We start from the raw sequence: 16,909 nt of genomic DNA, 5'->3' as shown, positions 1-16,909 counted from the left end.
TGACTCAGGGAGGGCAGGAGCAGGACAGCCTGGCCTCGGCAGGAGGGAGTGCCGCCTCTGCCCATTGGCCCAGCGGGCGCTGCGCAATGGCGGGGCCTGGATAAAAGCTCGGCCTGCGCGGGGCTCTCGCAAGCACTGCTCTGACCGCCTTCTCCTTGGGGAACAGGGTAAGTCTGCGAGCGCTTCTCCTCCTGCCGCTGGCCCCTGCCCCTGGCCCCGGCGCCTCAGCCTGGCCAGCTGCCGTCTACTGCTCCCTCGCATCGCACTCTGTGCCCTCTTGCAGAGCACCGTCCAATACCGCAAGATGGCTTGCTACGACCTGTGCCCACCGAAAACCAGCATCGCCGTCCCCCAGCCCATCGCTGAGAGCTGCAACGAGCTGTGCGCGCGGCAGTGCCCCGACTCGACGGCCTTCATCCAGCCGCCCCCCGTTGTCGTCACCTTCCCCGGCCCCATCCTCAGCTCCTTCCCCCAGCAAGCCGTGGTGGGCTCCTCCGGAGCACCCGCCTTTGGGGGCTCCCTGGGGCTGGGGGGCCTCTACGGCGCGGGGGCCACCCAGGGCTCGGGGGGCCTCTGCACCTTTGGCAGGCCCTACGCTTCTCCCGCCTGCAGCCCCTACCTCTTGCCGCGCTACAGCAAGAAGCTGTGGGACACCTGTGGGCCCTGCTAAAGCCATGTCCTGCCCCAGACCCCCTGCCAGCTGCCGCGACGCATGGCTGAGCTCGTGGGCACGGGGCGCTGAGGAGCGCTGAGCATCTCCAGCCCCAGCCAAGGCCTGGGCAGCTGGCTGTGCCGGCCCCTTCGGCCTCTCGCACCCTATTCTACTCCTCCTTCCTCCATGGCCAGGGCCTTTCGCCCAGCCTGCCCTCTGCTCTCCCGCTCTCTCTTCCCCCCTCCTGCTCTCCGCAGCAGAAGCAAGACCCTTCAAGGCCTGTGGGGCCCATGGACCAAGTCCTCCCGAGCTGCAGTGCCGCACCGCCGGGGCTTGCGCAACCAGAAGCCACGCTCTGGAGAAGATCCTCTGTCCCCCCGACACGCCACAGCCAGCCCCGCTGGCTCCTGCTCCAGCTCTCTGTCCACTTCTCCTGCCGTGCCGGGCACAATAAAGGTTTCCTGCATCCACTCCTCTCTCTCTTCCTCTTTCTGTGTTCCGAGGCAGGAAAGCAGCCCTGCGGGGCGTAGTGGAGGCTCCGGGGGAGGGCACACGCTGGTGCTGGGAGGCCCAGGGCATTAGGGCAGAGAGCAGGAGAGGTGCTGGCAGTTCTGCTTTGCCTGGCCTTCTCCGCCCGGGAGCGCAACCAGCTCTGCCAAGTGGCGCTACTCCGCAGAAGCGAGGCACCGTCTCGGGCAAGAAGCGCAGAGGAAGAGGCCGGAGAGCAGGGATGGCTGAGCGCTGCACACGGTGAGTGCAGGGCCGGTCCCTTGCTGGAGGGCAGCCTTGCAGAAATGGCCGTGGGGCTGGTGGCCGCCCAGTGGAGCAGGAGCCAGCAACGTGCCTTGGGGCCGTGAGCGCTCCCCCCTGCTCCTGCTCATTGGCAATAGGGTTAGCAGCAGCCGTAAGACGTAAGGACGCTGAGCATGGGTCGCCCCCTCCCCTTCTGTCTCCCCCTTTGTGGCCCCAGGCTGAGGTGACACCTCTTCCCAGGCAAGCCTCCTGCTGGCCCTGGGATTAAGCCCATCAGTGTTAGCACAAAGCCCACGTGCTGGATCCTTGGGTGTGGTGACGCCCGTTAAGGAAGAGGGAAGTGGCACAGCTCAGGGAACACTGGCTATAAAACGAAGCGGCAGCAAGCCCCATGTGGCACTCAGGCTGGAGCTGCTGCTGCTGCTGCTGGCTGGCTGGCTGGCTGGCTGGCTGGCTGGCAGGAAGAAGCCTCTGCTCCCTGGGTGCTCAGGGCTGCCTGCGGCGTTGTCTTCTTCCTTGGAGTAGAGTGAGTTCTTTCCGGTCAAGACTGGCTCTAGCCTGTGGTGCTGGTGTGGTGGTGATTAGTAAGGATTTGGACGAGGGTCCGCATGACTGAACCGTCTAGGAAATGCAAGAATGCTAGATAATAAGGAAGCCGAGCTGGTTCCTAGAAGTTTGGTTGGACTGCAAGCTGTGCTAATTGTATAGAAATTGCCTGCTAAAGATAAGCTCTGCTAACTGCTGGGCTGTGAGGGAAAAGCTCAGAGCTGAACGGTGCCCTGGGAGAAGTTTGGCTTGGCTCTTTGGGAGAAGCTCTTTCTTCAGCTACAGGAGTGTGTAAGCCCGGGAGCGGGCTGGGCAGAGAAGTGTTTTGGACAAGGCTTAAGCTTTGTTCAGGTGGCGCTGCGTGGAGGCGGCAGTTGGCGTGCTGCTGCTCCTGGCTCGGGGTTCCCCTCTGTTTCAGGACCTTGTGTGGAGCGTCTGGAGGCGGCCCTGCTGGAGGCGGGGAGCAGGCTGCTTCCAGGCAGGGCCCTGGGAGATGGGCTGCAGCCCTCAGTGTGGGAGGCAGGGCTGCCAGGGACTTTGTCCAGGGCGCCCCGGCTCTTTGGGGGGCTGGGAGAGCGAAGGGGCCATGTGCAGGCGGAGGGAGCCCTGGAGCCCCCGCGGGGCCTGGGAAGGAAAGGCGGAGAGGCAGGCATTGGATGCAGGCTTGCTTTATTGTCAAGGCAGGAAAGGACAGAAGCACAGAGCCACGAGCAAGGCCCAGGCAGGCCGGTGGTGCCTGGGGCTTCCAGAGAGGCGTTCTTCCTTCAGGCTTCTGCCAGGCGCTGGCCGGCCCAGGGCCAAGAAAGGGCCCTGGGGGGCAGCACCGGAGGAGTCACGTGTCTGTGAAGAGGAGGAGGAGGAAGGACGAGAGGAGAAGAGGTGGCACGGGCGTGGCTTTAGCAGGGCCCACAGGTGTCCCACAGCTTCTTGCTGTAGCGCGGCAAGACGTAGGGGCTGCAGGCGGGAGAAGCGTAGAGCCTGCCAAAGGTGCAGAGGCCCCCCGAGCCCTGGGTGGCCCCCGCACCGTAGAGGCCCCCCAGCCCCAGGGAGCCCCCAAAGGCGGGTGCTCCGGAGGAGCCCACCACGGCTTGCTGGGGGAAGGAGCTGAGGATGGGGCCGGGGAAGGTGACGACAACGGGGGGCGGCTGGATGAAGGCCGTCGAGTCAGGGCACTGCCGCGCGCACAGCTCGTTGCAGCTCTCAGCGATGGGCTGGGGGACGGCGACGCTGGTTTTCGGCGGGTACAGGTCGTTGCAAGCCATCTTGGTGTGAGAGAGCTGAGCCTGCAATGCAAAGCCCCCAGGGCCGGTGCTGTGAGTGAGGAGATGCCCTGGCAGAGCAGGGCCCGTGCCACAGCCAGGGGACTCCCTCCTCAGCCCGCCCCGGCTCTCCACGCCTGCTCCCTGCGTGCCCGCGGCCCTCGCCTGCCCCCACAGAGCCCCTCTGCCCACAGCGCGTCCGGCAGAGCTCTGGTGGCCAGGGAGCCCCACACCGGCCCCTGCCCGACGAGGCCCCGCCACCCACCCTTTTCCCGTGCAGAGCCAGGCAGGAGCGGCGGATGCCAGCGCTTGCCCAGGACCACGCTTTTATGGGGGCTGGCGAGCGCGGGGAGGAGCTGGCCACGCTGGGGGCACGTGGCCCGTGGTGGCCGAGCCCCAGCCTCCTCCCTGCGCGCCACGGGGCTGTTGTGCTGACGCCGGTTCCTCGCCAGCCCCCACCCGCTCCCTCAGCCCCTGCAATTACCCCGCTTGGACGCTCGCCAGCCCTCACCTAATGGGCAAATTAGCCCCGCTGCCGTCTCATCCCCTGCGTGCCTAAGAGGGCATGCAGTGTGACACAGGCGGGCTGCCAGCACCCTGCGTGCCGCAGCTCTTCCCCAGGGGCTTGGTCTCAGGGTGGCCGCGTGCGCGCTGTGGAGAGCCCCAGGGCAGAGCGGGGTCGTGGCGCTGGGCAAGGAGCAGCCACACGCCAGCGCCTCCATGACGTACGCACTGCAGTTGTTATCTGCAGAGGGGCGAGGTGACGAAACACCAAATCAAAGGCGCTCCTCTCGGGCACTGCCTGCTCAGCACCACGCATTTGGCCCGCCAAGCGGAAAGGGAGGGAAGCCAGCAAAGGGGCCTGTGCTGGTCCGGACAGGGGATGCTGACTCAGGGAGGGCAGGAGCAGGACAGCCTGGCCTCGGCAGGAGGGAGTGCCGCCTCTGCCCATTGGCCCAGCGGGCGCTGCGCAATGGCGGGGCCTGGATAAAAGCTCGGCCTGCGCGGGGCTCTCGCAAGCACTGCTCTGACCGCCTTCTCCTTGGGGAACAGGGTAAGTCTGCGAGCGCTTCTCCTCCTGCCGCTGGCCCCTGCCCCTGGCCCCGGCGCCTCAGCCTGGCCAGCTGCCGTCTACTGCTCCCTCGCATCGCACTCTGTGCCCTCTTGCAGAGCACCGTCCAATCCCGCAAGATGGCTTGCTACGACCTGTGCCCACCGAAAACCAGCGTCGCCGTCCCCCAGCCCATCGCTGAGAGCTGCAACGAGCTGTGCGCGCGGCAGTGCCCCGACTCGACGGCCTTCATCCAGCCGCCCCCCGTTGTCGTCACCTTCCCCGGCCCCATCCTCAGCTCCTTCCCCCAGCAAGCCGTGGTGGGCTCCTCCGGAGCACCCGCCTTTGGGGGCTCCCTGGGGCTGGGGGGCCTCTACGGCGCGGGGGCCTCCCAGGGCTCGGGGGGCCTCTGCACCTTTGGCAGGCCCTACGCTTCTCCCGCCTGCAGCCCCTACCTCTTGCCGCGCTACAGCAAGAAGCTGTGGGACACCTGTGGGCCCTGCTAAAGCCATGTCCTGCCCCAGACCCCCTGCCAGCTGCCGCGACGCATGGCTGAGCTCGTGGGCACGGGGCGCTGAGGAGCGCTGAGCATCTCCAGCCCCAGCCAAGGCCTGGGCAGCTGGCTGTGCTGGCCCCTTCGGCCTCTCGCGCCCTATTCTACTCCTCCTTCCTCCATGGCCAGGGCCTTTCGCCCAGCCTGCCCTCTGCTCTCCCGCTCTCTCTTCCCCCCTCCTGCTCTCCGCAGCAGAAGCAAGACCCTTCAAGGCCTGTGGGGCCCATGGACCAAGTCCTCCCGAGCTGCAGTGCCGCACCGCCGGGGCTTGCGCAACCAGAAGCCACGCTCTGGAGAAGATCCTCTGTCCCCCCGACACGCCACAGCCAGCCCCGCTGGCTCCTGCTCCAGCTCTCTGTCCACTTCTCCTGCCGTGCCGGGCACAATAAAGGTTTCCTGCATCCACTCCTCTCTCTCTTCCTCTTTCTGAGTTCCGAGGCAGGAAAGCAGCCTTGCGGGGCGTAGCGGAGGCTCCGGGGGAGGGCACACGCTGGTGCTGGGAGGCCCAGGGCATTAGGGCAGAGAGCAGGAGAGGTGCTGGCAGTTCTGCTTTGCCTGGCCTTCTCCGCCTGGGAGCGCGACCAGCTCTGCCAAGTGGCGCAGCTCCGCAGAAGCGAGGCACCGTCTCGGGCAAGAAGCGCAGAGGAAGAGGCCGGAGAGCAGGGATGGCTGAGCGCTGCACACGGTGAGTGCAGGGCCGGTCCCTTGCTGGAGGGCAGCCTTGCAGAAATGGCCGTGGGGCTGGTGGCCGCCCAGTGGAGCAGGAGCCAGCAACGTGCCTTGGGGCCGTGAGCGCTCCCCCCTGCTCCTGCTCATTGGCAATAGGGTTAGCAGCAGCCGTAAGACGTAAGGACGCTGAGCATGGGTCGCCCCCTCCCCTTCTGTCTCCCCCTTTGTGGCCCCAGGCTGAGGTGACACCTCTTCCCAGGCAAGCCTCCTGCTGGCCCTGGGATTAAGCCCATCAGTGTTAGCACAAAGCCCACGTGCTGGATCCTTGGGTGTGGTGACGCCCGTTAAGGAAGAGGGAAGTGGCACAGCTCAGGGAACACTGGCTATAAAACGAAGCGGCAGCAAGCCCCATGTGGCACTCAGGCTGGAGCTGCTGCTGCTGCTGCTGGCTGGCTGGCTGGCTGGCTGGCTGGCTGGCAGGAAGAAGCCTCTGCTCCCTGGGTGCTCAGGGCTGCCTGCGGCGTTGTCTTCTTCCTTGGAGTAGAGTGAGTTCTTTCCGGTCAAGACTGGCTCTAGCCTGTGGTGCTGGTGTGGTGGTGATTAGTAAGGATTTGGACGAGGGTCCGCATGACTGAACCGTCTAGGAAATGCAAGAATGCTAGATAATAAGGAAGCCGAGCTGGTTCCTAGAAGTTTGGTTGGACTGCAAGCTGTGCTAATTGTATAGAAATTGCCTGCTAAAGATAAGCTCTGCTAACTGCTGGGCTGTGAGGGAAAAGCTCAGAGCTGAACGGTGCCCTGGGAGAAGTTTGGCTTGGCTCTTTGGGAGAAGCTCTTTCTTCAGCTACAGGAGTGTGTAAGCCCGGGAGCGGGCTGGGCAGAGAAGTGTTTTGGACAAGGCTTAAGCTTTGTTCAGGTGGCGCTGCGTGGAGGCGGCAGTTGGCGTGCTGCTGCTCCTGGCTCGGGGTTCCCCTCTGTTTCAGGACCTTGTGTGGAGCGTCTGGAGGCGGCCCTGCTGGAGGCGGGGAGCAGGCTGCTTCCAGGCAGGGCCCTGGGAGATGGGCTGCAGCCCTCAGTGTGGGAGGCAGGGCTGCCAGGGACTTTGTCCAGGGCGCCCCGGCTCTTTGGGGGGCTGGGAGAGCGAAGGGGCCATGTGCAGGCGGAGGGAGCCCTGGAGCCCCCGCGGGGCCTGGGAAGGAAAGGCGGAGAGGCAGGCATTGGATGCAGGCTTGCTTTATTGTCAAGGCAGGAAAGGACAGAAGCACAGAGCCACGAGCAAGGCCCAGGCAGGCCGGTGGTGCCTGGGGCTTCCAGAGAGGCGTTCTTCCTTCAGGCTTCTGCCAGGCGCTGGCCGGCCCAGGGCCAAGAAAGGGCCCTGGGGGGCAGCACCGGAGGAGTCACGTGTCTGTGAAGAGGAGGAGGAGGAAGGACGAGAGGAGAAGAGGTGGCACGGGCGTGGCTTTAGCAGGGCCCACAGGTGTCCCACAGCTTCTTGCTGTAGCGCGGCAAGACGTAGGGGCTGCAGGCGGGAGAAGCGTAGGGCCTGCCAAAGGTGCAGAGGCCCCCCGAGCCCTGGGTGGCCCCCGCGCCGTAGAGGCCCCCCAGCCCCAGGGAGCCCCCAAAGGCGGGTGCTCCGGAGGAGCCCACCACGGCTTGCTGGGGGAAGGAGCTGAGGATGGGGCCGGGGAAGGTGACGACAACGGGGGGCGGCTGGATGAAGGCCGTCGAGTCAGGGCACTGCCGCGCGCACAGCTCGTTGCAGCTCTCAGCGATGGGCTGGGGGACGGCGACGCTGGTTTTCGGCGGGTACACGTCGTTGCAAGCCATCTTGGTGTGAGAGAGCTGAGCCTGCAATGCAAAGCCCCCAGGGCCGGTGCTGTGAGTGAGGAGATGCCCTGGCAGAGCAGGGCCCGTGCCACAGCCAGGGGACTCCCTCCTCAGCCTGCCCCGGCTCTCCACGCCTGCTCCCTGCGTGCCCGCGGCCCTCGCCTGCCCCCACAGAGCCCCTCTGCCCACAGCGCGTCCGGCAGAGCTCTGGTGGCCAGGGAGCCCCACACCGGCCCCTGCCCGACGAGGCCCCGCCACCCACCCTTTTCCCGTGCAGAGCCAGGCAGGAGCGGCGGATGCCAGCGCTTGCCCAGGACCACGCTTTTATGGGGGCTGGCGAGCGCGGGGAGGAGCTGGCCGCGCTGGGGGCACGTGGCCCGTGGTGGCCGAGCCCCAGCCTCCTCCCTGCGCGCCACGGGGCTGTTGTGCTGACGCCGGTTCCTCGCCAGCCCCCACCCGCTCCCTCAGCCCCTGCAATTACCCCGCTCGGACGCTCGCCAGCCCTCACCTAATGGGCAAATTAGCCCCGCTGCCGTCTCATCCCCTGCGTGCCTAAGAGGGCATGCAGTGTGACACAGGTGGGCTGCCAGCACCCTGCGTGCCGCAGCTCTTCCCCAGGGGCTTGGTCTCAGGGTGGCCGCGTGCGCGCTGTGGAGAGCCCCAGGGCAGAGCGGGGTCGTGGCGCTGGGCAAGGAGCAGCCACACGCCAGCGCCTCCATGACGTACGCACTGCAGTTGTTATCTGCAGAGGGGCGAGGTGACGAAACGCCAAATCAAAGGCGCTCCTCTCGGGCACTGCCTGCTCAGCACCACGCATTTGGCCCGCCAAGCGGAAAGGGGAGGGAAGCCAGCAAAGGGGCCTGTGCTGGTCCGGACAGGGGATGCTGACTCAGGGAGGGCAGGAGCAGGACAACCTGGCCTCGGCAGGAGGGAGTGCCGCCTCTGCCCATTGGCCCAGTGGGCGCTGCGCAATGGCGGGGCCTGGATAAAAGCTCGGCCTGCGCGGGGCTCTCGCAAGCACTGCTCTGACCGCCTTCTCCTTGGGGAACAGGGTAAGTCTGCGAGCGCTTCTCCTCCTGCCGCTGGCCCCTGCCCCTGGCCCCGGCGCCTCAGCCTGGCCAGCTGCCGTCTACTGCTCCCTCGCATCGCACTCTGTGCCCTCTTGCAGAGCACCGTCCAATCCCGCAAGATGGCTTGCTACGACCTGTGCCCACCGAAAACCAGCGTCGCCGTCCCCCAGCCCATCGCTGAGAGCTGCAACGAGCTGTGCGCGCGGCAGTGCCCCGACTCGACGGCCTTCATCCAGCCGCCCCCCGTTGTCGTCACCTTCCCCGGCCCCATCCTCAGCTCCTTCCCCCAGCAAGCCGTGGTGGGCTCCTCCGGAGCACCCGCCTTTGGGGGCTCCCTGGGGCTGGGGGGCCTCTACGGCGCGGGGGCCACCCAGGGCTCGGGGGGCCTCTGCACCTTTGGCAGGCCCTACGCTTCTCCCGCCTGCAGCCCCTACGTCTTGCCGCGCTACAGCAAGAAGCTGTGGGACACCTGTGGGCCCTGCTAAAGCCATGTCCTGCCCCAGACCCCCTGCCAGCTGCCGCGACGCATGGCTGAGCTCGTGGGCACGGGGCGCTGAGGAGCGCTGAGCATCTCCAGCCCCAGCCAAGGCCTGGGCAGCTGGCTGTGCCGGCCCCTTCGGCCTCTCGCGCCCTATTCTACTCCTCCTTCCTCCATGGCCAGGGCCTTTCGCCCAGCCTGCCCTCTGCTCTCCCGCTCTCTCTTCCCCCCTCCTGCTCTCCGCAGCAGAAGCAAGACCCTTCAAGGCCTGTGGGGCCCATGGACCAAGTCCTCCCGAGCTGCAGTGCCGCACCGCCGGGGCTTGCGCAACCAGAAGCCACGCTCTGGAGAAGATCCTCTGTCCCCCCGACACGCCACAGCCAGCCCCGCTGGCTCCTGCTCCAGCTCTCTGTCCACTTCTCCTGCCGTGCCGGGCACAATAAAGGTTTCCTGCATCCACTCCTCTCTCTCTTCCTCTTTCTGTGTTCCGAGGCAGGAAAGCAGCCCTGCGGGGCGTAGTGGAGGCTCCGGGGGAGGGCACACGCTGGTGCTGGGAGGCCCAGGGCATTAGGGCAGAGAGCAGGAGAGGTGCTGGCAGTTCTGCTTTGCCTGGCCTTCTCCGCCCGGGAGCGCAACCAGCTCTGCCAAGTGGCGCTACTCCGCAGAAGCGAGGCACCGTCTCGGGCAAGAAGCGCAGAGGAAGAGGCCGGAGAGCAGGGATGGCTGAGCGCTGCACACGGTGAGTGCAGGGCCGGTCCCTTGCTGGAGGGCAGCCTTGCAGAAATGGCCGTGGGGCTGGTGGCCGCCCAGTGGAGCAGGAGCCAGCAACGTGCCTTGGGGCCGTGAGCGCTCCCCCCTGCTCCTGCTCATTGGCAATAGGGTTAGCAGCAGCCGTAAGACGTAAGGACGCTGAGCATGGGTCGCCCCCTCCCCTTCTGTCTCCCCCTTTGTGGCCCCAGGCTGAGGTGACACCTCTTCCCAGGCAAGCCTCCTGCTGGCCCTGGGATTAAGCCCATCAGTGTTAGCACAAAGCCCACGTGCTGGATCCTTGGGTGTGGTGACGCCCGTTAAGGAAGAGGGAAGTGGCACAGCTCAGGGAACACTGGCTATAAAACGAAGCGGCAGCAAGCCCCATGTGGCACTCAGGCTGGAGCTGCTGCTGCTGCTGCTGGCTGGCTGGCTGGCTGGCTGGCTGGCTGGCTGGCAGGAAGAAGCCTCTGCTCCCTGGGTGCTCAGGGCTGCCTGCGGCGTTGTCTTCTTCCTTGGAGTAGAGTGAGTTCTTTCCGGTCAAGACTGGCTCTAGCCTGTGGTGCTGGTGTGGTGGTGATTAGTAAGGATTTGGACGAGGGTCCGCATGACTGAACCGTCTAGGAAATGCAAGAATGCTAGATAATAAGGAAGCCGAGCTGGTTCCTAGAAGTTTGGTTGGACTGCAAGCTGTGCTAATTGTATAGAAATTGCCTGCTAAAGATAAGCTCTGCTAACTGCTGGGCTGTGAGGGAAAAGCTCAGAGCTGAACGGTGCCCTGGGAGAAGTTTGGCTTGGCTCTTTGGGAGAAGCTCTTTCTTCAGCTACAGGAGTGTGTAAGCCCGGGAGCGGGCTGGGCAGAGAAGTGTTTTGGACAAGGCTTAAGCTTTGTTCAGGTGGCGCTGCGTGGAGGCGGCAGTTGGCGTGCTGCTGCTCCTGGCTCGGGGTTCCCCTCTGTTTCAGGACCTTGTGTGGAGCGTCTGGAGGCGGCCCTGCTGGAGGCGGGGAGCAGGCTGCTTCCAGGCAGGGCCCTGGGAGATGGGCTGCAGCCCTCAGTGTGGGAGGCAGGGCTGCCAGGGACTTTGTCCAGGGCGCCCCGGCTCTTTGGGGGGCTGGGAGAGCGAAGGGGCCATGTGCAGGCGGAGGGAGCCCTGGAGCCCCCGCGGGGCCTGGGAAGGAAAGGCGGAGAGGCAGGCATTGGATGCAGGCTTGCTTTATTGTCAAGGCAGGAAAGGACAGAAGCACAGAGCCACGAGCAAGGCCCAGGCAGGCCGGTGGTGCCTGGGGCTTCCAGAGAGGCGTTCTTCCTTCAGGCTTCTGCCAGGCGCTGGCCGGCCCAGGGCCAAGAAAGGGCCCTGGGGGGCAGCACCGGAGGAGTCACGTGTCTGTGAAGAGGAGGAGGAGGAAGGACGAGAGGAGAAGAGGTGGCACGGGCGTGGCTTTAGCAGGGCCCACAGGTGTCCCACAGCTTCTTGCTGTAGCGCGGCAAGACGTAGGGGCTGCAGGCGGGAGAAGCGTAGGGCCTGCCAAAGGTGCAGAGGCCCCCCGAGCCCTGGGTGGCCCCCGCGCCGTAGAGGCCCCCCAGCCCCAGGGAGCCCCCAAAGGCGGGTGCTCCGGAGGAGCCCACCACGGCTTGCTGGGGGAAGGAGCTGAGGATGGGGCCGGGGAAGGTGACGACAACGGGGGGCGGCTGGATGAAGGCCGTCGAGTCAGGGCACTGCCGCGCGCACAGCTCGTTGCAGCTCTCAGCGATGGGCTGGGGGACGGCGACGCTGGTTTTCGGCGGGTACAGGTCGTTGCAAGCCATCTTGGTGTGAGAGAGCTGAGCCTGCAATGCAAAGCCCCCAGGGCCGGTGCTGTGAGTGAGGAGATGCCCTGGCAGAGCAGGGCCCGTGCCACAGCCAGGGGACTCCCTCCTCAGCCCGCCCCGGCTCTCCACGCCTGCTCCCTGCGTGCCCGCGGCCCTCGCCTGCCCCCACAGAGCCCCTCTGCCCACAGCGCGTCCGGCAGAGCTCTGGTGGCCAGGGAGCCCCACACCGGCCCCTGCCCGACGAGGCCCCGCCACCCACCCTTTTCCCGTGCAGAGCCAGGCAGGAGCGGCGGATGCCAGCGCTTGCCCAGGACCACGCTTTTATGGGGGCTGGCGAGCGCGGGGAGGAGCTGGCCGCGCTGGGGGCACGTGGCCCGTGGTGGCCGAGCCCCAGCCTCCTCCCTGCGCGCCACGGGGCTGTTGTGCTGACGCCGGTTCCTCGCCAGCCCCCACCCGCTCCCTCAGCCCCTGCAATTACCCCGCTCGGACGCTCGCCAGCCCTCACCTAATGGGCAAATTAGCCCCGCTGCCGTCTCATCCCCTGCGTGCCTAAGAGGGCATGCAGTGTGACACAGGCGGGCTGCCAGCACCCTGCGTGCCGCAGCTCTTCCCCAGGGGCTTGGTCTCAGGGTGGCCGCGTGCGCGCTGTGGAGAGCCCCAGGGCAGAGCGGAGTCGTGGCGCTGGGCAAGGAGCAGCCACACGCCAGCGCCTCCATGACGTACGCACTGCAGTTGTTATCTGCAGAGGGGCGAGGTGACGAAACGCCAAATCAAAGGCGCTCCTCTCGGGCACTGCCTGCTCAGCACCACGCATTTGGCCCGCCAAGCGGAAAGGGGAGGGAAGCCAGCAAAGGGGCCTGTGCTGGTCCGGACAGGGGATGCTGACTCAGGGAGGGCAGGAGCAGGACAGCCTGGCCTCGGCAGGAGGGAGTGCCGCCTCTGCCCATTGGCCCAGCGGGCGCTGCGCAATGGCGGGGCCTGGATAAAAGCTCGGCCTGCGCGGGGCTCTCGCAAGCACTGCTCTGACCGCCTTCTCCTTGGGGAACAGGGTAAGTCTGCGAGCGCTTCTCCTCCTGCCGCTGGCCCCTGCCCCTGGCCCCGGCGCCTCAGCCTGGCCAGCTGCCGTCTACTGCTCCCTCGCATCGCACTCTGTGCCCTCTTGCAGAGCACCGTCCAATCCCGCAAGATGGCTTGCTACGACCTGTGCCCACCGAAAACCAGCGTCGCCGTCCCCCAGCCCATCGCTGAGAGCTGCAACGAGCTGTGCGCGCGGCAGTGCCCCGACTCGACGGCCTTCATCCAGCCGCCCCCCGTTGTCGTCACCTTCCCCGGCCCCATCCTCAGCTCCTTCCCCCAGCAAGCCGTGGTGGGCTCCTCCGGAGCACCCGCCTTTGGGGGCTCCCTGGGGCTGGGGGGCCTCTACGGCGCGGGGGCCACCCAGGGCTCGGGGGGCCTCTGCACCTTTGGCAGGCCCTACGCTTCTCCCGCCTGCAGCCCCTACCTCTTGCCGCGCTACAGCAAGAAGCTGTGGGACACCTGTGGGCCCTGCTAAAGCCATGTCCTGCCCCAGACCCCCTGCCAGCTGCCGCGACGCATGGCTGAGCTCGTGGGCACGGGGCGCTGAGGAGCGCTGAGCATCTCCAGCCCCAGCCAAGGCCTGGGCAGCTGGCTGTGCCGGCCCCTTCGGCCTCTCGCACCCTATTCTACTCCTCCTTCCTCCATGGCCAGGGCCTTTCGCCCAGCCTGCCCTCTGCTCTCCCGCTCTCTCTTCCCCCCTCCTGCTCTCCGCAGCAGAAGCAAGACCCTTCAAGGCCTGTGGGGCCCATGGACCAAGTCCTCCCGAGCTGCAGTGCCGCACCGCCGGGGCTTGCGCAACCAGAAGCCACGCTCTGGAGAAGATCCTCTGTCCCCCCGACACGCCACAGCCAGCCCCGCTGGCTCCTGCTCCAGCTCTCTGTCCACTTCTCCTGCCGTGCCGGGCACAATAAAGGTTTCCTGCATCCACTCCTCTCTCTCTTCCTCTTTCTGTGTTCCGAGGCAGGAAAGCAGCCCTGCGGGGCGTAGTGGAGGCTCCGGGGGAGGGCACACGCTGGTGCTGGGAGGCCCAGGGCATTAGGGCAGAGAGCAGGAGAGGTGCTGGCAGTTCTGCTTTGCCTGGCCTTCTCCGCCCGGGAGCGCAACCAGCTCTGCCAAGTGGCGCTACTCCGCAGAAGCGAGGCACCGTCTCGGGCAAGAAGCGCAGAGGAAGAGGCCGGAGAGCAGGGATGGCTGAGCGCTGCACACGGTGAGTGCAGGGCCGGTCCCTTGCTGGAGGGCAGCCTTGCAGAAATGGCCGTGGGGCTGGTGGCCGCCCAGTGGAGCAGGAGCCAGCAACGTGCCTTGGGGCTGTGAGCGCTCCCCCCTGCTCCTGCTCATTGGCAATAGGGTTAGCAGCAGCCGTAAGACGTAAGGACGCTGAGCATGGGTCGCCCCCTCCCCTTCTGTCTCCCCCTTTGTGGCCCCAGGCTGAGGTGACACCTCTTCCCAGGCAAGCCTCCTGCTGGCCCTGGGATTAAGCCCATCAGTGTTAGCACAAAGCCCACGTGCTGGATCCTTGGGTGTGGTGACGCCCGTTAAGGAAGAGGGAAGTGGCACAGCTCAGGGAACACTGGCTATAAAACGAAGCGGCAGCAAGCCCCATGTGGCACTCAGGCTGGAGCTGCTGCTGCTGCTGCTGGCTGGCTGGCTGGCTGGCTGGCTGGCTGGCAGGAAGAAGCCTCTGCTCCCTGGGTGCTCAGGGCTGCCTGCGGCGTTGTCTTCTTCCTTGGAGTAGAGTGAGTTCTTTCCGGTCAAGACTGGCTCTAGCCTGTGGTGCTGGTGTGGTGGTGATTAGTAAGGATTTGGACGAGGGTCCGCATGACTGAACCGTCTAGGAAATGCAAGAATGCTAGATAATAAGGAAGCCGAGCTGGTTCCTAGAAGTTTGGTTGGACTGCAAGCTGTGCTAATTGTATAGAAATTGCCTGCTAAAGATAAGCTCTGCTAACTGCTGGGCTGTGAGGGAAAAGCTCAGAGCTGAACGGTGCCCTGGGAGAAGTTTGGCTTGGCTCTTTGGGAGAAGCTCTTTCTTCAGCTACAGGAGTGTGTAAGCCCGGGAGCGGGCTGGGCAGAGAAGTGTTTTGGACAAGGCTTAAGCTTTGTTCAGGTGGCGCTGCGTGGAGGCGGCAGTTGGCGTGCTGCTGCTCCTGGCTCGGGGTTCCCCTCTGTTTCAGGACCTTGTGTGGAGCGTCTGGAGGCGGCCCTGCTGGAGGCGGGGAGCAGGCTGCTTCCAGGCAGGGCCCTGGGAGATGGGCTGCAGCCCTCAGTGTGGGAGGCAGGGCTGCCAGGGACTTTGTCCAGGGCGCCCCGGCTCTTTGGGGGGCTGGGAGAGCGAAGGGGCCATGTGCAGGCGGAGGGAGCCCTGGAGCCCCCGCGGGGCCTGGGAAGGAAAGGCGGAGAGGCAGGCATTGGATGCAGGCTTGCTTTATTGTCAAGGCAGGAAAGGACAGAAGCACAGAGCCACGAGCAAGGCCCAGGCAGGCCGGTGGTGCCTGGGGCTTCCAGAGAGGCGTTCTTCCTTCAGGCTTCTGCCAGGCGCTGGCCGGCCCAGGGCCAAGAAAGGGCCCTGGGGGGCAGCACCGGAGGAGTCACGTGTCTGTGAAGAGGAGGAGGAGGAAGGACGAGAGGAGAAGAGGTGGCACGGGCGTGGCTTTAGCAGGGCCCACAGGTGTCCCACAGCTTCTTGCTGTAGCGCGGCAAGACGTAGGGGCTGCAGGCGGGAGAAGCGTAGGGCCTGCCAAAGGTGCAGAGGCCCCCCGAGCCCTGGGTGGCCCCCGCGCCGTAGAGGCCCCCCAGCCCCAGGGAGCCCCCAAAGGCGGGTGCTCCGGAGGAGCCCACCACGGCTTGCTGGGGGAAGGAGCTGAGGATGGGGCCGGGGAAGGTGACGACAACGGGGGGCGGCTGGATGAAGGCCGTCGAGTCAGGGCACTGCCGCGCGCACAGCTCGTTGCAGCTCTCAGCGATGGGCTGGGGGACGGCGACGCTGGTTTTCGGCGGGTACACGTCGTTGCAAGCCATCTTGGTGTGAGAGAGCTGAGCCTGCAATGCAAAGCCCCCAGGGCCGGTGCTGTGAGTGAGGAGATGCCCTGGCAGAGCAGGGCCCGTGCCACAGCCAGGGGACTCCCTCCTCAGCCCGCCCCGGCTCTCCACGCCTGCTCCCTGCGTGCCCGCGGCCCTCGCCTGCCCCCACAGAGCCCCTCTGCCCACAGCGCGTCCGGCAGAGCTCTGGTGGCCAGGGAGCCCCACACCGGCCCCTGCCCGACGAGGCCCCGCCACCCACCCTTTTCCCGTGCAGAGCCAGGCAGGAGCGGCGGATGCCAGCGCTTGCCCAGGACCACGCTTTTATGGGGGCTGGCGAGCGCGGGGAGGAGCTGGCCGCGCTGGGGGCACGTGGCCCGTGGTGGCCGAGCCCCAGCCTCCTCCCTGCGCGCCACGGGGCTGTTGTGCTGACGCCGGTTCCTCGCCAGCCCCCACCCGCTCCCTCAGCCCCTGCAATTACCCCGCTCGGACGCTCGCCAGCCCTCACCTAATGGGCAAATTAGCCCCGCTGCCGTCTCATCCCCTGCGTGCCTAAGAGGGCATGCAGTGTGACACAGGCGGGCTGCCAGCACCCTGCGTGCCGCAGCTCTTCCCCAGGGGCTTGGTCTCAGGGTGGCCGCGTGCGCGCTGTGGAGAGCCCCAGGGCAGAGCGGGGTCGTGGCGCTGGGCAAGGAGCAGCCACATGCCAGCGCCTCCATGACGTACGCACTGCAGTTGTTATCTGCAGAGGGGCGAGGTGACGAAACGCCAAATCAAAGGCGCTCCTCTCGGGCACTGCCTGCTCAGCACCACGCATTTGGCCCGCCAAGCGGAAAGGGGAGGGAAGCCAGCAAAGGGGCCTGTGCTGGTCCGGACAGGGGATGCTGACTCAGGGAGGGCAGGAGCAGGACAGCCTGGCCTCGGCAGGAGGGAGTGCCGCCTCTGCCCATTGGCCCAGCGGGCGCTGCGCAATGGCGGGGCCTGGATAAAAGCTCGGCCTGCGCGGGGCTCTCGCAAGCACTGCTCTGACCGCCTTCTCCTTGGGGAACAGGGTAAGTCTGCGAGCGCTTCTCCTCCTGCCGCTGGCCCCTGCCCCTGGCCCCGGCGCCTCAGCCTGGCCAGCTGCCGTCTACTGCTCCCTCGCATCGCACTCTGTGCCCTCTTGCAGAGCACCGTCCAATCCCGCAAGATGGCTTGCTACGACCTGTGCCCACCGAAAACCAGCGTCGCCGTCCCCCAGCCCATCGCTGAGAGCTGCAACGAGCTGTGCGCGCGGCAGTGCCCCGACTCGACGGCCTTCATCCAGCCGCCCCCCGTTGTCGTCACCTTCCCCGGCCCCATCCTCAGCTCCTTCCCCCAGCAAGCCGTGGTGGGCTCCTCCGGAGCACCCGCCTTTGGG

General features: G+C 66.3%; 8 protein-coding genes across 8 annotated transcripts; 4 read left to right on the top strand and 4 right to left on the bottom strand.

The window, feature by feature from the left end:
* Positions 1-278: 278 nt before the first annotated feature.
* On the top strand, positions 279-1,122 carry LOC309890620 (feather keratin 4-like). Its single transcript, XM_082785043.1, has one exon. It carries the CDS (start codon positions 305-307, stop codon positions 668-670), a length of 366 nt encoding a protein of 121 aa, XP_082641169.1. The 5' UTR covers positions 279-304; the 3' UTR covers positions 671-1,122.
* Positions 1,123-2,847: 1,725 nt separating this feature from the next.
* Positions 2,848-3,213, bottom strand: LOC309890615 (feather keratin 4-like; the record flags this gene model as incomplete). Its single annotated transcript, XM_082785038.1, has 1 exon — positions 2,848-3,213. One exon carries the CDS (start codon positions 3,211-3,213, stop codon positions 2,848-2,850), a length of 366 nt encoding a protein of 121 aa, XP_082641164.1.
* Positions 3,214-4,147: 934 nt separating this feature from the next.
* Positions 4,148-5,219, top strand: LOC309890617 (feather keratin 4-like). Its single transcript, XM_082785040.1, has 2 exons — positions 4,148-4,264; positions 4,381-5,219. Exon 2 carries the CDS (start codon positions 4,402-4,404, stop codon positions 4,765-4,767), a length of 366 nt encoding a protein of 121 aa, XP_082641166.1. The 5' UTR covers positions 4,148-4,264; positions 4,381-4,401; the 3' UTR covers positions 4,768-5,219.
* Positions 5,220-6,944: 1,725 nt separating this feature from the next.
* On the bottom strand, positions 6,945-8,127 carry LOC309890612 (uncharacterized protein; the record flags this gene model as incomplete). Its single annotated transcript, XM_082785035.1, has 3 exons — positions 6,945-7,331; positions 7,541-7,773; positions 8,037-8,127. 3 exons carry the CDS (start codon positions 8,125-8,127, stop codon positions 6,945-6,947), a joined length of 711 nt encoding a protein of 236 aa, XP_082641161.1.
* Positions 8,128-8,455: 328 nt separating this feature from the next.
* On the top strand, positions 8,456-9,317 carry LOC309890609 (feather keratin 4-like). The gene has a single exon (XM_082785032.1). It carries the CDS (start codon positions 8,500-8,502, stop codon positions 8,863-8,865), a length of 366 nt encoding a protein of 121 aa, XP_082641158.1. The 5' UTR covers positions 8,456-8,499; the 3' UTR covers positions 8,866-9,317.
* Positions 9,318-11,046: 1,729 nt separating this feature from the next.
* On the bottom strand, positions 11,047-11,421 carry LOC309890618 (feather keratin 4-like; the record flags this gene model as incomplete). The annotated part of the gene is made up of 1 exon (XM_082785041.1): positions 11,047-11,421. Exon 1 carries the CDS (start codon positions 11,410-11,412, stop codon positions 11,047-11,049), a length of 366 nt encoding a protein of 121 aa, XP_082641167.1. The 5' UTR covers positions 11,413-11,421.
* An 894-nt stretch (positions 11,422-12,315) lies between these two features.
* Positions 12,316-13,419, top strand: LOC309890606 (feather keratin 4-like). The gene is made up of 2 exons (XM_082785030.1): positions 12,316-12,464; positions 12,581-13,419. The coding sequence occupies exon 2, from the start codon at positions 12,602-12,604 to the stop codon at positions 12,965-12,967; it is 366 nt and encodes a 121-aa protein (XP_082641156.1). The 5' UTR covers positions 12,316-12,464; positions 12,581-12,601; the 3' UTR covers positions 12,968-13,419.
* A 1,725-nt stretch (positions 13,420-15,144) lies between these two features.
* LOC309890605 (uncharacterized protein) lies at positions 15,145-16,215 on the bottom strand (the record flags this gene model as incomplete). The annotated part of the gene is made up of 3 exons (XM_082785029.1): positions 15,145-15,531; positions 15,645-15,973; positions 16,104-16,215. The coding sequence occupies 3 exons, from the start codon at positions 16,213-16,215 to the stop codon at positions 15,145-15,147; spliced, it is 828 nt and encodes a 275-aa protein (XP_082641155.1).
* Positions 16,216-16,909: the final 694 nt, after the last annotated feature.

This window comes from Aythya marila (genome assembly GCF_965140915.1).
Source record: "Aythya marila genome assembly, contig: HAP1_HAP1_SCAFFOLD_755, whole genome shotgun sequence".
NCBI classification, from domain to species: domain Eukaryota; kingdom Metazoa; phylum Chordata; class Aves; order Anseriformes; family Anatidae; genus Aythya; species Aythya marila.
Note: the sequence above shows the minus strand (reverse complement) of the source record. Positions and strands in the feature narration are given on the sequence as shown.